This window comes from Arvicola amphibius, chromosome 3 (genome assembly GCF_903992535.2).
Source record: "Arvicola amphibius chromosome 3, mArvAmp1.2, whole genome shotgun sequence".
In the NCBI taxonomy this organism is placed as follows: Eukaryota; Metazoa; Chordata; class Mammalia; order Rodentia; family Cricetidae; genus Arvicola; species Arvicola amphibius.
The window spans coordinates 165,156,694-165,172,844 of record NC_052049.1 but is presented as its reverse complement, the minus strand read 5'-3'; the positions used below and the strand labels follow the sequence as shown (position 1 = coordinate 165,172,844).

The 16,151-nt window shown below is 45.6% G+C and overlaps 2 protein-coding genes across 2 annotated transcripts; both read right to left on the bottom strand.

Annotated features, from left to right (window-relative positions):
- Window positions 1-582, bottom strand: LOC121677138 (proline-rich protein 23A3-like). Its single transcript, XM_042054740.1, has one exon. The coding sequence runs from the start codon at window positions 580-582 to the stop codon at window positions 1-3; it is 582 nt and encodes a 193-aa protein (XP_041910674.1).
- Window positions 583-4,431: 3,849 nt separating this feature from the next.
- LOC119809458 (proline-rich protein 23A3-like) lies at window positions 4,432-5,013 on the bottom strand. Its single transcript, XM_038322262.2, has one exon. It carries the CDS (start codon window positions 5,011-5,013, stop codon window positions 4,432-4,434), a length of 582 nt encoding a protein of 193 aa, XP_038178190.2.
- Between the last annotated feature and the right edge of the window lie 11,138 nt (window positions 5,014-16,151).

The following is a 16,151-nucleotide window of genomic DNA, read 5'->3' as shown; positions in this document are numbered from 1 at the left end:
CTAGAAGAGGCGCCTCTTGACCCTGTCCAATGGACTCTCAGAGGTTTGCTCTTGATGACTTGGAGGAGGCGATGGAGGGAGAGGCTGCAGTTGTGAGCTGGGCAGAGGCCAGCGCGTGCTGCTTTGGAGGCTCCAGATGGAGCAAGGAGCATAGCTCTCGGCACCACTGAATCCCTGGTGGAGGGCAAAGACGTGGTGGTCCTGGAGCATGTTCGGGACAGCGGCCTCCTGCATGCCGGCAGGCCAGAACACAGCCTGCCCGGGTTGGGAGGAGGCTTGGAGGCCCTCGGGGACCAGGATGGTGGTGTGTCCAGGTAACGACACTGGCCTGAGCGAGGTCGGTTCGGGCTCCAGCAGCAGGTCGACGTCTTCCACGTGTAATTGCATGGCACAGCCGGTGGGAACGACCACCGTGGAGGTGAGCTCTTGGCTGGCAGGCCTGGCGGATGCTTCCAGGTCTGGCTGTGCCAAAGACCCCAGGTAGGCAGGCTCCTGGAGGCGGCGGCGCTTGGCAGGGTTGGCTTCTTCTGGCTGCGGGCCCCAGCAGGGCACCGGGTAGGCCCTGGGGCTTCGCCGAGGCATTTTCAGCATGTTGGTGCCAATGTGCTCTTGCCTCTCGGTTGCGGTTTCAGGTTCACAACAAGGTCCGAAGCAGGTTATGGACCTGAGCACTGCAGTTCTTTGGTCAGGACAGCTGTCGTCTGGTTTCGGCAAGACACTCTGTGGACTCTCTGGGACAGAGTGGATGCTACCAGGATGACTGGCTGCTGATCAAGAGTGGTGTTTGGGGGGACCTGACTTCCTTATATAAACCTTGCTTCCAAGGAAGCCCCGCCCAGGCATGGGAGGGGCCTAGGGAGTGGATGACACATTCCAGCCCCACCTTCAGGCCCCCCCCCCCCCCAGTGTGCACGTGGACAATGAGTGTGCCCGCGTGCCTGCCTGCTTTGGTGTGTGTGTGTGTGTGTGTGTGTGTGTTTGAGTGTGATGTTGTTGTTGGCGTTGTTGGTAGCAGTTCAGAAAAGGAATCAACCCGTAGCTGTCCTATGGCTTGTATTGCCTTTATTTGTCAACGTAGGTACAAAAACACATGAAAATAATTGATTTAAGACAATACCTCAACGATAGAGTGTTTGCCTAGCAGGCTGGAGGCCAATGGGCTTGAGCCCCTAATGAAATCCAAAATGGATTAATGGGAGGACTTTAGGACACCCATAATCCCAGGATGGGGGAGAAAAGGACTGGAAGATTAGCAGTACAAGGCCAGCCGCTATTGGGCGAGTCCATGGCCAATTTGCATTCGCCATGATTTCAAGGCTAGCCTGCCATGTTGAAATCCAGTCTCCAGGATTTTGTTCCCAGATCCTCCTAGTTCACACAGGTGGGAAAGTAAACTTTCCAAGCAGATAACTAAGTTTTTTATTTTATTTTATTTTATTTTGTTTTTTTTTCGAGACAGGGTTTCTCTGTAGCTTTGGAGCCTGTCCTGGATCTAGCTCTTGTAGACCAGGCTGGTCTCAAACTCACAGAGATCTGTCTGCCTGTTACTCTCCAGTGCTGGGATTAAAGGTGTGTGCCAACACCGCCCGGCAACTAGTTGGTTTTGAAAACGATAATTAAGCACAGACCTGCTTCCTGTGTACGTGTAACATTTGATATTATCCCTTCCATTTCTATCATTTTGTTGTATTCTATCTGTGTTGGACACGTGAAACCATGTTTTCTCTTTCTGACTGTCTTCCTTGTCCTCTCCGTTCTCTCTCTTTCTCTTTCTTTACTCTCTCCTCTTCGAGCATATTCTCACACATGCTTGAGAAGCTCTATGGTTCATGGTGACATTCCTGCCCCTTCTTAGGATCATGTATGTGTTTGTGCATGTATGTATGTATTTATACCTAGTGGGGGTCAGCTGACCCAGTCTTGTGTGTGTTGTTCCTGCTGTGTGGCCGTCAGTTGATAGGTGAAGTCGCCACACATTCTCAGTTGCATCTTCATTGAAATTTCCTCACCACTTCAAGGATATGTCTCTGTATTGACTCCATGGATATATTGATATCCAAGTGGGAAATATGTTAAAAGACAGGAGGACATTTGTGTGATCACTCTGTGTGTCCTGGCGAGTGATGTCTTGGAAGAAAATCTCCCAAAAGTTTCCCCTACTTTTGTTCTTTCCTTCTCCTAACATCTATAGAAAATGCTGGGCATCGTTACGGCATTCTTTTTTTTCTTTTCTTTTCTTTTTTTTTTTTTTTTTTTTTTTTTTTTTTTTTTTTTGGTTTTTCGAGACAGGGTTTCTCTGTGGCTTTGGAGCCTGTCCTGGAACTAGCTCTTGTAGACCAGGCTGGTCTCGAACTCACAGAGATCCGCCTGCCTCTGCCTCCCGCTTGCTAGGATTAGAGGCGTGCACCACCACCGCCCGGCTCGTTACGGCATTCTTACACCCGTAAGGATTTGATTTTGATTTCACTGATGCCCCACTATGCTCTCCTCTTGTAAGTTCTGTTCTTCTGAATGACTGCTCAGTGGGCCCTAAGGACTTTGAACCCCTCTAGCACTTCTTTTACCAAGTCCTGCAACAACATCCCAATGGAATTCAAACGCCCGATGGAGTCAGGATAACCTTGGTCTTGGGATGGAGTGCCTCCTCCTCCCAAAGTCCGGAATGCATGGAGCGCCTTCACTTGCTATGCTGGCGATCTTTCCACCGCCAAAGCATTGGACTGAGGGTGGGGCTCCCACTTGAAATTACTCAATCACGACAAATAGCCCAGGAGTAACCTGGTTCTTAAAGCAGGTGTTTTTAATTTATTCTAGGTCTGATCGATTTGAGAAGCAAGAATATACCCCACACATGCTCTTTCTGCGAAGGTCTTCTTACCCCCTGATTTTATTCATTATTTTGTTCAACTCTAATTTATTTATTATTTTTTGTTATGTGCATGTGTGTGAGCCCGTGCTGGCTTTTGTGTACTGCAGGCATGAAGGAGCCTGGGGCGGAGCGGGTGTCCACATCCTCTGCTATCATTAAGGGTCTTCTTCATGTTGATGCTGCAAGAGCACCAAGTCCTTGGAGGTCAGTGGTTCTCAAGCTTCCAAATGCCTCGACCTTTTAATGCAGGTTCTTATGTTGTAGTGACCCCCAAATCATGAAATTATTTCTGTTGCTTCTTCATAGCTGTAATTTCACCAGGGTTAGATATTGTAATGTAAATGTGCAGGATGTCTTATTTGGGACTCATGGGAAAGGGTCCATTGACCCCTCAAAGCGTTCTCCACCCATAGGTTGAGGGAGAACCCTTATTCTAAATGCCGAGCCATATCTCTGGCCCTGCTTCTCTCCTGATATCTTTCCCATTGCCAGATGTAGTCCAGCTTCCCCTTGAACTTTCTCTGTTTCTGAGTGTGGGCTCCAATTCCTGGGTCATCTGCCTTTACCTAGACTACAGGCATGCCAACACCCACCTACGTTGTATCCACACCCATCTCTGTCTCTGTTTCTCTCTCTCACTCTCTCTCATTCACACTCACACACACAAACACACACACACAAACCCATATATTAAGAGCCAAAAGCTTTCTCTCAGAAAGCCATTCATCCACACGACATAGTATGGTCTATATATTTTATTAATAATAAGTGATGTCGGAATTAGAAACATTGGTTTGCAAAAGAGCATTTTGCAGTAAGAAATGAGTTTGTGTTTGTTGGATAGCAAGCCGGACTTCACAGGGATCTGGTATCCTCGGCTTCTCAAGAGCAGCGAACTAAAGGACTATGGAAAGTGCTTTCTTCAGTAGCTGTCCGGTTTGTTTGTTTGTTTGTGTTTCAAGCCAGGGATTTTCCCATACAGTTCTGTTTGTCCTGAAGAGACAGTGAAGAGAAACCACTCCAGCGGGTGAGGGGATGGCTGCGAAGAGGCCAAGAATCACCGTCTACTCATGGCAGGGATCCAACCATCTTCTTCGACTGGGGTATTTGCGAGTTTCCCCAGAGAGCAGCTTGAAGGACCCATGCAGGCACCGGTCTCCTTCCAGTCAGGGGAAGGAACACAGAAAGGAGACTGGCAGCCTAGCAACGCCAGTGCTGCCTTGGTTTCTGAGATCCATGCTTGGGTCACCGAGGGTTCTTGGAGGGAACCACCTGTGTGCAGAGGAGGTTGGCATGGAAGGTTTTGAGATGAATCCCAGAACTGGAAGAGAACTTTCTGTCTCTCCTAGGCTGCTTTTGAAGTTGAGGGGTGAGCTTAAGTGTCTGGACCCTTCTCGAAGTCCTTCTCCTCTCCCCTGCATAATGTGCAAGGAAAAGTACTCGCTGTTCGCCAAGTCTCAATGGTAGGTTCCTGGTTGTCTCGGGGCACCCTGGGAATCCCCTAGGGCGGCCAGATAAATGTCCGAGGTGCTGTTTGTTGGGGTGCAGTCGTCGTCCCTTTCCTAGAAGAGGCGCCTCTTGACCCTGTCCAATGGACTCTCAGAGGTTTGCTCTCGATGACTTGGAGGAGGCGATGGAGGGAGAGGCTGCAGTTGTGAGCTGGGCAGAGGCCAGCGCGTGCTGCTTTGGAGGCTCCAGATGGAACAAGGAGCATAGCTCTCGGCACCACTGAATCCCTGGTGGAGGGCAAAGACGTGGTGGTCCTGGAGCATGTTCGGGACAGCGACCTCCTGCATGCCGGCAGGCCAGAACACAGCCTGCCCGGGTTGGGAGGAGGCTTGGAGGCCCTCGGGGACCAGGATGGTGGTGTGTCCAGGTAACGACACTGGCCTGAGCGAGGTCGGTTCGGGCTCCAGCAGCAGGTCGACGTCTTCCACGTGTAATTGCATGGCACAGCCGGTGGGAACGACCACCGTGGAGGTGAGCTCTTGGCTGGCAGGCCTGGCGGATGCTTCCAGGTCTGGCTGTGCCAAAGACCCCAGGTAGGCAGGCTCCTGGAGGCGGCGGCGCTTGGCAGGGTTGGCTTCTTCTGGCTGCGGGCCCCAGCAGGGCACCGGGTAGGCCCTGGGGCTTCGCCGAGGCATTTTCAGCATGTTGGTGCCAATGTGCTCTTGCCTCTCGGTTGCGGTTTCAGGTTCACAACAAGGTCCGAAGCAGGTTATGGACCTGAGCACTGCAGTTCTTTGGTCAGGACAGCTGTCGTCTGGTTTCGGCAAGACACTCTGTGGACTCTCTGGGACAGAGTGGATGCTACCAGGATGACTGGCTGCTGATCAAGAGTGGTGTTTGGGGGGACCTGACTTCCTTATATAAACCTTGCTTCCAAGGAAGCCCCGCCCAGGCATGGGAGGGGCCTAGGGAGTGGATGACACATTCCAGCCCCACCTTCAGGACCCCCCCAGTGTGCACGTGGGCATGAGTGTGCCCGCGTGCCTGCCTGCTTTTGTGTGTGTGTGTGTGTGTGTGTGTGTGTGTGTGTGTGTGTGTGAGTGTGATGTTGTTGTTGGCGTTGTTGGTAGCAGTTCAGAAAAGGAATCAACCCGTAGCTGTCCTATGGCTTGTATTGCCTTTATTTGTCAACGTAGGTACAGAAACACATGAAAATAATTGATTTAAGACAATACCTCAACGATAGAGTGTTTGCCTAGCAGGCTGGAGGCCAATGGGCTTGAGCCCCTAATGAAATCCAAAATGGATTAATGGGAGGACTTTAGGACACCCATAATCCCAGGATGGGGGAGAAAAGGACTGGAAGATTAGCAGTACAAGGCCAGCCGCTATTGGGCGAGTCCATGGCCAATTTGCATTCGCCATGATTTCAAGGCTAGCCTGCCATGTTGAAATCCAGTCTCCAGGATTTTGTTCCCAGATCCTCCTAGTTCACACAGGTGGGAAAGTAAACTTTCCAAGCAGATAACTAAGTTTTTTATTTTATTTTATTTTGTTTGTTTTTCGAGACAGGGTTTCTCTGTAGCTTTGGAGCCTGTCCTGGATCTAGCTCTTGTAGACCAGGCTGGTCTCAAACTCACAGAGATCTGTCTGCCTGTTACTCTCCAGTGCTGGGATTAAAGGCTTGTGCCAACACCGCCCGGCAACTAGTTGGTTTTGAAAACGATAATTAAGCACAGACCTGCTTCCTGTGTACGTGTAACATTTGATATTATCCCTTCCATTTCTATCATTTTGTTGTATTCTATCTGTGTTGGACACGTGAAACCATGTTTTCTCTTTCTGACTGTCTTCCTCGTCCTCTCCGTTCTCTTTCTCTTTCTTTACTCTCTCCTCTTCGAGCATATTCTCACACATGCTTCAGAAGCTCTATGGTTCATGGTGACATTCCTGCCCCTTCTTAGGATCATGTATGTGTTTGTGCATGTATGTATGTATTTATACCTAGTGGGGGTCAGCTGACCCAGTCTTGTGTGTGTTGTTCCTGCTGTGTGGCCGTCAGTTGATAGGTGAAGTCGCCACACTTTCTCAGTTGCATCTTCATTGAAATTTCCTCACCACTTCAAGGATATGTCTCTGTATTGACTCCATGGATATATTGATATCCAAGTGGGAAATACGTTAAAAGACAGGAGGACGTTCGTGTGATCACTCTGTGTGTCCTGGCGAGTGATGTCTTGGAAGAAAATCTCCCAAAAGTTTCCCCTACTTTTGTTCTTTCCTTCTCCTAACATCTATAGAAAATACTGGGTATCATTACGACATTCTTACACCTGTGAGGAATAGATTTTGATTCCACTGATGCCTCACTATGCTCTCCTCTTGCAGGTTCTGTGGGCCCTAAGGACTTTGAACCCCTCTAGCACTTCTTTTACCAAGTCCTGCAATAACATCCCAAGGGATCAAATGCCGGATGGAGTCAGGATAACCTTGGTCTTTGGACGGAGTGTCTCTTCCTCCCAAAGGCCAGAATGCATGGAGAGCCTTCACTTGCTATGCTGGCGATCTTTCCACTGCCAAAGGCCTGGATGGAGCGTCGGGCTTGCCACTTCAAGTTATTCAATGAATAGAAATAGCTCAGGATTAACCTTTCGTTTGCAAAACTATTTTTCCTTTCACAAATTCACTTAATTCACATATTTAATGTTACATTTAGTAAAATATTTCTATGTTTAATATATTCTTTTATTGGTAAATTAACATTTTTTGTAAGTTTTGTCTCAATTATTTCATGTTCACTTAAAATGATTCTCAGTTGTAAATTAGAACGTGTATACATTTATAGCTATATTGTGGTGCTTTGATAGATAGTTCGATAGCTTGGAATGATTGAGTCAAGCTCATTGGCCTACTTTCTACCTCTCATTTAAGTTTTCTCTTGTCTTTGTGTGTGAGAACATTTAAAGTATCCTTTTACACTGTTTGGTTCAGAGCATGTCTTTAATCCCGGCACTTATGAGGCTTAACAAGCAGGAGGAACTTTGTAAAACTGAGGCTAGCCCGATCTACGTATATCGTCTACAAAACATAAGAAAAAACAACCAGGGAGACAGTTTCTCTTTAGGAAGTTTCAAGTTTTTTTGACAGAATTATTCTTGTGTAGCTAGTTGTTTCCTACATACAGAACATTCCCTCGAGGGATGGAAGGGATTGACAAGGCTGAAGAAAGGCAGAAGAACCACCATCGTCCTCACAAGGCTGTTCCCACATGGTTGCCCACGAGAGGAGACCCTGGTGTCATTCCACTGCTGGAAGGTTGATGCAGGGACTCAGATGATCCAGCTGCCTGTAGCACCCATGCTCTTGCGAATGAGTCTGGTTCAGTAGTTTGTTCATCACATCTGGACACTGATGTAATCATTTCTTTGGTTTACCATTTGCCTCTTAACTCACGGTTATTCCACTACCTTCTGACTTCCGTGTTTTGAGATTTTATTTTTCATTTTATGTTCATGAGTGACTGAATGTATGTCTGTACACAAACTGCATGCAGTGCCTATGAGATCAAGAAGAGGGCGTCAAAGCCACTGGAGCTTCAACCAGTTGTGAGTCATCAACCATATGGGCGCTAAGAATTGAACTATGGCTGTTTGGAAGAGCAGTCAGTGAATGCTTTCAGCCACTGAGCCATCTCTCCAGCCTGGAGAAATCAGTTTTCTAGTGGATTCTTTCTCCTTTGTAGTTATCTATCTGCTTTTTCTGCAAATCTTCTCTTTTATTGTTTTTTTTCCTAATTGAGATCAAATATACTTTATCTGTATTTTTTTATTTTTTAAAAGAGTAATTTTCTTTTTTTTTTTTTTTTTAAATTTATATGCATTGGTGTTTTGCCTTCATGTACATTTCTGTGAGGGTGCCAGATCCCCTGGAACTGGAGTTACAGTTGTGAGCTGCCACAAGGTGCTGGGTATTAAACCTGGGTTTTGTGGAAGAGCAATCAGTGCTCTTAATCTCTGAGCCACCTCTCTCTGGCCCCCTGTATGTCTTCTTTCTCCGTTAGCATTTGGTGTTTTGTTGACTTACAGTAATGTCTGCCTAAATGTCTGCCTATTTATCCTTTTCAAAGCTGTGTTTCTTCATTTGGGACACTCTAATCAGAATGATATACATTCTTTGTACGGCACTGTAGGATGTTACTTACATCTGTCTTCAGAGGTGTCCTGAGCACTGATCTCATAGTGTCTTTTATCCTTAATCCAGGTAGGAATGTGGTCATTCCTCTTTTGCTAGACTAAAAGTTTCAGACTTTCTGTAAATAGCTTTTCCCCCTCCCCCAGTAGTCCTCTGTCCACCTCTGATATTTTCTTTCATTTCTGGAGTCATAGCAACTGGAAAGTCCGGGCATCTTCAACCTCTTCACATTGTTCTTCCTACTCTCATTGCAGCTGCCTCCTCCGAGTGCCTTCCTTTCCCTGCAGGTGTTCACACTGGGGCTCCTGTTCTCTTGTTTTGCCCTGTTCCTTCCAGGTGTTCTACTGTCTACTGCTCTTTCCTGGTGTAGCCCCTTCTACCCTCTTCCAGCTCCAGGACCCCTCCTGCCAGTTGCATGATTGCTTGTGGTTCTTGTTCTTTGATCATTATCTTCTACATTGTCATTACTACAGATGATTTCAAAATATGATTATTAGTAAAATAGGTATTTATCTCCATCTTGTACCATTTTCCTTCAACCGAAATCTCACTTATTTGTCATATTTTGGTCAATATCCACAGCTGGTATGGAACAGGTACGTAAAATTACACGTGTCCCCAACTGAACTCATTATCTTTTAAATAAAAAAATTTCTCTCAAAGTCTTTTCATTCCTTTTAAATAAATAACGTTCTCAGTGCCCGCTCTCTCACTGCCAATGAGCATCTGCTAGTACAGCTCCTACTCTCCATTGCCCCAGCTCAATTTCATATTTTATATTTCTCATTTATCTCATGGGTTTACTTTCCCCTCATTTGTTGTTTGACTCCTTCCTTACAGTTGTGTTTCAATGTGTATGCAGCAATGTTTAGATGCTTCACAGAGGTTATTGTCATATTTTTCTCTTTTATGGCCTCTATCAAATCACATTACAGATATTTACGTTACAGATAATTTCTTTACCACTTGAAGGTCTGCTTCTCTTTTCCCTTATTTTTCTAGTGTTTTGTTTCCTTATGTGATATTTGACTTTTGATTTGTAGAACTCTAAAATAACTCTAAAACCATTTCTGACAACTCTGAGGCCTCTCAGTAGCAGTGCCCTCCCTCCCCTGGGAACCAGGAATCTAACAATTACTCACACACGTACTGAAATGTTGGGAACTTTCCATTTCCCTGAGTCTTTGTGAATGTTCTCCAGAAATTGGGGCAAGATAACCCTTAAGGTGTTGACTCAGTTCCTGATGTATGTGCCAGGTGGAAGGCCTCCCAGAGACTTGATTTGACTCAGCCCCTGGGAAAGGGGTCAAAGTGACCCTCAGATGTTTCCTCTTACCTGGTAACTGTTCTCCAGCCAATTATTGGTAATACCTCTTTTTAATAAGCCAATCATAACAGTCAAAGAACAGCCCCAGACACCCCACTTGCTTCTGTGGCTTTTTCCTTTAAAAGTAGCCTGTACCAGCTATTCGGGGTCTTTCTGGCCTCTCTAATGCTGAAAGACCCTGTCATGACAGAATTAATAAAATCCTCATGCTTTTACATCAGCTGTGGTGTGAGAGATGGTCTCTTTGGGCGACTCCTCCTTGGTGGTTGGACTCTAGGGTCCAACAGATTAAGGGCTTAGAGTTCCTGGACTATTGTCCCTAGCAAGAAAGTCAGTCCTGGGTACTAGTGTATTCTCCCCAGAGAAGATTACTTTGCCTTTTGCCAGGCCTCCCATTGACTTGCCCTGTAGTCAGACTGATGGATATCTTAAATATCACCTTAGAACCTTCATCCAGCAACTGATGAAAACAGAGGCAGAGACCCACATCGAAGCACTGGACTGAGCTCTCAAAGTCCAGTTGAAGAGTGGGAGGAATGAGAATATGAGCAAAGAGGTCAACACCATGATGGGTTCACCCACTGAAACAGTCTACCTGAGCTAATGGGGGCTCACCAACTCCAGCCAGACTGGGAAGGAACCAGCATAGGACCAAACTAGTCCCTCTGATTGTGGTTGACAGTTGCATGACTGGGGTAGACTGAGGGGCCACTGACAGTGGCACCAGGATTTATCCCTACTGCATGTACTGGTTTTTTGGGAACCTATTCTCTTTGGATGGATACCTTGATCAGTCTAGATATAGTAGGGAAGGCCTTGGACCTTGCCAAAGCAATGTACCTTACCCTCTCTGAGAAATGGAGGGGGGGTGGGGTGGGAGAATATGTGGAGGAGAGAGAGTGGAAACTTGGATTGGTATGTATAATGCAAAAAAGATAGTTTCTTTTTTTAAGTTAAAACCTTTCTTTTTATTTACACAGAAAAGGGGAGATGTATATGATGTATATGTGTTGCTTTTACTGGTTAATGAATAAAGAAGCTGCTTTGGCCTGTGACTAGAGCTAGGTGGGAAAACTAAACTGAATGCTGGGAGAAAGTAGGTAGAGTCAATGAGACGCCGTGTAGTCCCATGTAGCCGCTGGAGACAAATGCTGGAATGTTGCCTGGTAAGCCACAGTCATGTGGCAACACACAGATTAATAGAAACAAGTTACTTTAAGATATAAGAACTAGCTAGCAATACGCTTAAGTGATTGATCAAGGAGTGATTTAATTAATACAGTTTCTGAGTGATTTTTTTGGGACTAGGCAGATGGGAAACAAATGAGCAGCCTCCGACAACAGGTGGTGCACGCCTTTAATCCAAGAACTCAAGAGGCAGAGACAGGTAGATCTCCGCGAGTTCGAGGCCAGCCTGGTCTACAGAGTGTGTTCCAGGACAGGCTCCAAAGCTACAGAGAAACCTTTTCTTGAAAATACAAAAACAAAGCAAAAGTGATGCATCGGGTATCAAATTTACAAGGGAGGAGACCTGTGATGGTTGATACCGATTGCCACCTTTCCCCATGGAAACTGATCTAGAGTAGCTTCTGTGAGAGGTTCTCTACTGGATTAATTAAGGTGAGAAACCGATCCTAGGTGCAGGCAGCACTGGTCCATGGTTGGGTCCTAGATGGAATGCAAGGTGTAAGGGAGCTGAGTGGTACCGTCGTCCCTCACTGTCTCCAGCAAAAAGGATGGAACCAGATGCTTCAAGCTCCAGCTATTCCCCACCAAGATGGATTATATATCTGAACTGTGAGCCAAAACAAAAGAACACAACAACAAAAAACCAAAACCCAAACCCTCCCTTCTTAAAACTTGCTTTTGCTGGATGATTTGTTAGAGCAGAGTGGTGACTGATGAGGCCTTGTGGAAACTACTTAGCTTGTTGGAGGCATGACTCAAAAAGACGAATGCAGCTCCAGCAGGAACCCAGCTTTGTAAGAGTGGGCTGCTATAAAAGGAGAGAAGCAGGTCACTGCCTTTCTCTGGCTCCTTCCATCACCACGTGCTCTCCTGGTTATGCTACCTGTCATGTTTCATGTAGCCAGAAGGCCCTTTCTGGGAATGGCCAGATGTTGGTCCCATGCTCTTCAATTTCTAAAAGTTGTCAGCCAAATAAACCTTTTTTTTTTTTTAAAAAAAAATATAGGTCAAGAACAAAAAGTATCCCACAAGATATGTCAGCCTCCATTTTGCTTTTCATTTTTAACAGTGTCTTGTGGGTATTCTTTGACAATTTCATACATGTAAATAATGTATTTTCAACTCCTCCTTATTCACCCTAGGCTCCTCAAACATGTCCCCCTTCCTACTTCATGTCTTCTCATCCCTCCTTCTCTTCCCTCTGGAACTCACTGAGTTCAATTGATACTGCCTGTGGCACTGACCTCCTGTGCTCGATCCCATGCGTGTCTTGTGCGAATAACAACAGCTACTCGAGCTGCAGTGGCCACATCGTGTTCATAAGTCAGCACTGCATAGCCCCTCCTCACCTCCTTCTCAGTCTTCCCACCTCCTTTTCTGTAATGCTGTCATGGTGGCCATGGGGGTGCGGCTGACACAGATGTAAGATACTCTCTTATTCTTAGCACTTTAAGAGTTGTGGGTTTCTGTATTAGCTGCTAACCACTGCAGAGAGAAGCTTTCCTGGTCAAGGCTGAAAGTAGCAGCAATCTATATGTATAAATATAAATATTTAGAAGGCAGTTTGGCAACAAATCTATTTATTAATACAACAAGATTAGGTTCTACCCTAGGATCTATGACTTCTAAGCCATGGATTTATAATCAAACTTACTTGTATTCAAGGCATTAATTCCTACTTGTGGAAAGTCTCAAAGTCAATACAAAATCAGTTGTTTACCCCTACGGCCTTCTAACCAATATTGCACCCGGGGCATATCTTGCCTGGCAGCTTAGCGCTGCAGCATGTAAAGTTTCCTACTGGCTAATAACGGGGATATCTTTTATATCCAACATCTATTTTAAAAGAAAGGTAACGCTATCACCTCCATCCCAAATGGGAACCAGAAAATGAGGAGTAAATACAGCTGTTGGCTAACAACTAGTTGACATTTTAATGTATTCATTGAACGGAGGATACAAGTTGTGGTAATTATGAGGAGCTGAATGCCTGCCCATCATCAAACAAACTGAAAAAGCAACTGTGGAACCGCTTCAGCTTTAAAGATGTCCTGCAGACCTTCCGAAGGGGAGTGAGCCACCGGAGTGCAGGCAAGCGAATAGAAAAGGCAGGATGGCCCATCCCGACAACCACAGATCCAAACAGTATGCTCTTGATGACACAAAACAGCAACAGGATATTCATGAAGAGCCCCAGTGAGAGCCTGGAAAACAGAGGCGTTAAGCCAGATCAATGACTTGTGGCAATGAACACTTGCAAGCAAACATGAATGGACTAAAGGGTTAACTGTGTATCAATGGGTCACATGACAGCTCCCAAGACTAGATTCTCCTTCCCGTTTTGTTTTTGTTTTCTTTCTTTTGTTTGCGTTTTTCTTTTAAATTTGGTTTTGATCGGGGGAGGTTGCAAGGGGCTGGGGAGATAAGTGGGATCAGAATGCAGAATGTACGATGTGAAATCCACAAAGAACCGATAAAAGTTAAAAAAAATGCAGGATGAAAAAAAATAAACTCCCACTCACACTGTATCCACCAAAGAAAACTGCTGAGTATTGAGATAATCCAATATGATGAAGAATAAATATATTTACAAAAAGGTGAAATGTATTATTAAAGTAACATCCACAGAACAAACCTATGACCTTAAGGGAAAATTTTAAAATAAGGAAATAAATGCCTTGAAAATTAATGCAATGTTGAAATGAGAATTTTCTTAGATATATTATTAATGAAATTCTAGAAGGAATTAATTAATAGTAATTATGCTATAATCACATAATGTTAAGAATTATGAGTATGGTGACCCGAATTAGAATTGTCTCCTTATGGGTTCACAGGTTTGCACACCTAGTCCCAGTCAGAGGTACGATTTTGGGAGATCTGGAACCTTTAAGAAGTGGAACCTGTTAAAGGGAAGTAGGTCACAGAGGTGGCTGTGCTGGCTGTGTTTTGTGTTAACGTGGCACAAGCTAGAGTTATCAGAGATGAAGGAGCCTCAGTTGAGGAAATGTCTCCATGAGACCCAGCTTAAGGCGCTTTCTCAATTAGTGATCAATATGGGAGGGCCCAGCCCATTATGAGTGCTGTCATTCCTGGGCTGGTGGAAAGCAGGTCGAGCAGAGAAGCGAGCCAGTCAGCAACACCCCTTCATGGTCTCTGCAACTGCTCCTGCCTCCAGGTCCCTGTCCTGATGTCCTTTGGCGATGAACAGCAATGTGGAAGCATAAGGTGAATGAACCCTGTCCTCCCCAACTGGCTTTTCAGTCATGGTGATTTGTTGGGGCAATAGAAACCCTGACTAAGACAAGCTGGTAACAGCATGATGGGGTATTACTGCGACAGACCTGGCCACACTTTGGAGAGGATTGTGGAAGGACTTTAAAACTTTGGGCTAGAAAAGCCATTGAGCATTGAGAGAGACCTCAATGGGATATTCTTTGGGAGCTGTGAAGAAAGAATGTAGAGAGCGGTGCAGAAGATGGAGGCCTGGCTTGTGAAGTTTCAGAGGGAAATTTAAAGACTGTGTAATCATTGTTCTGTCTCTTTAAGAGACAAGCCACGCCCACTCCCTCCCCCATCTGCTGAGACAGGCTGATCTTCAGCTTCCAGCCTGAGTTCTGTTTTCTGTCTCTCCCTGTCCCCAACCTTCCATAACCACGAAATAAATTTCTAATCTCACTCTGCATGGTCTGTCTCTCGCCCACCGCTGCCACACGGCTCGCCACCCCACCGGAGACCTGCCACGCTCGTGCGCTGTCCCTGCCTGGGACTGGCTGCTCTCCGGCAGAGCCTGCTGCATGCCGTTGCTTGGAGACCTGCAACATTTCTGCTGCCTGCCACCACCGGGGATCCTGCAGCTCTTTTAATTTTCCCATTACACTGTGGCCTTAATTTAAAGGCAGTGGCTTTGAGTTTCCAGCCTTATCCTACTTTCTGCGCTCTCTCTGCTTTCCGTGTGTAGATGAAAAACGTAACAAGGCAGCCTATTGCTCTGGTAGCCATGCCTTCCCTGCCGTTCCGAATTCCTGCCCTCAGAAGCCGTAAACTGAAATAAACTCCCTTGTGTTGCCTTTGATCATATTTTTATCACAGCAGCAGAAAAGTTACTAAAACAATGAGTCCTAAAAGATAGACTGAGCGCTGCCATCATACACGTGACTGAATTTTCAACCTGAGAATGAGTGGGTGGGACACTCCAAGACAGAGTCTTTTGTGGGATTTCAGGTAAAAGATAATTTTCAACACCACAGTCAAATACATTCAGTCACGCCACATAGAAGCAGCTCCTTGCAGACACGTTACAATCAAACTCTGTGACACGAAGAAACCAAACAAGTATTTTAAGTATGGTAAAAGCCAGATGGGGTAGCACACACCTGTAATCAGGGCTTCAGGAGCAGCCTGGCCTACACCGCACCTGTTACAAAGCAAAAACAACAAATTAAGAGCAAAATACTTCAAACCTCCCAAACTGAAATGTACAAAACCAAAAAAACCACACACAGTATTTTATTCAGCAGATGACCACTTATTTAAACAAAAAAGAAACCCAAAAAACAAAAAACGGTGAGACACTAAATTAGTTTATTTAATGTACTCAAGAATCATGCTAGAATTAAGAGTAACTATGTGTAGAATCAAGGGCTGGGAACAGATCACAGACACCACATCCTCCACAAAGGTGGCCTGAAGCCTGAAGCCAGCCCATGGTCATGCTAGTGAGGCAGAGGAGGAAGTTCAAAGTTTCAGGCAGAAACGGACAAAAAGAGCAGCAGAAACTCCAGGAGCTAAATGTGAAGCCTGCAGGGAAGGGGCCTTGGTCACAGGAAGAACAAAGATGAGTGGTTTTTATTTACTTCTTATGTTTGACCTGAGATGCTGGTGCCCCTGGATTCTTTCCACTTCTACGGAAACTTCCGGGTGCCCTCCCAGTTGTTTCTCCCACCAATGTCTGGAGTGCAGCATTGTGTTGGAGTCTACTGTGCGTTTAAGAATAAACTTAGTAAAAAAAAATCATACAGTGGTTGACAGTCTATTGATTTTTACTCTGTCATTTCTGTCTCAGGTTAAATACATTTTAGAATCCTGAAAAAAAAAAAGTGAATATGTAATCAGGACATTTCCAAG

What these genes read in the sequence shown, in the direction of transcription:
- LOC121677138 (XM_042054740.1), bottom strand. Translation starts at nt 582, where the DNA reads ATGCCTCGGCGAAGCCCCAGGGCCTACCCGGTGCCCTGCTGGGGCCCG.
- LOC119809458 (XM_038322262.2), bottom strand. Translation starts at nt 5,013, where the DNA reads ATGCCTCGGCGAAGCCCCAGGGCCTACCCGGTGCCCTGCTGGGGCCCG.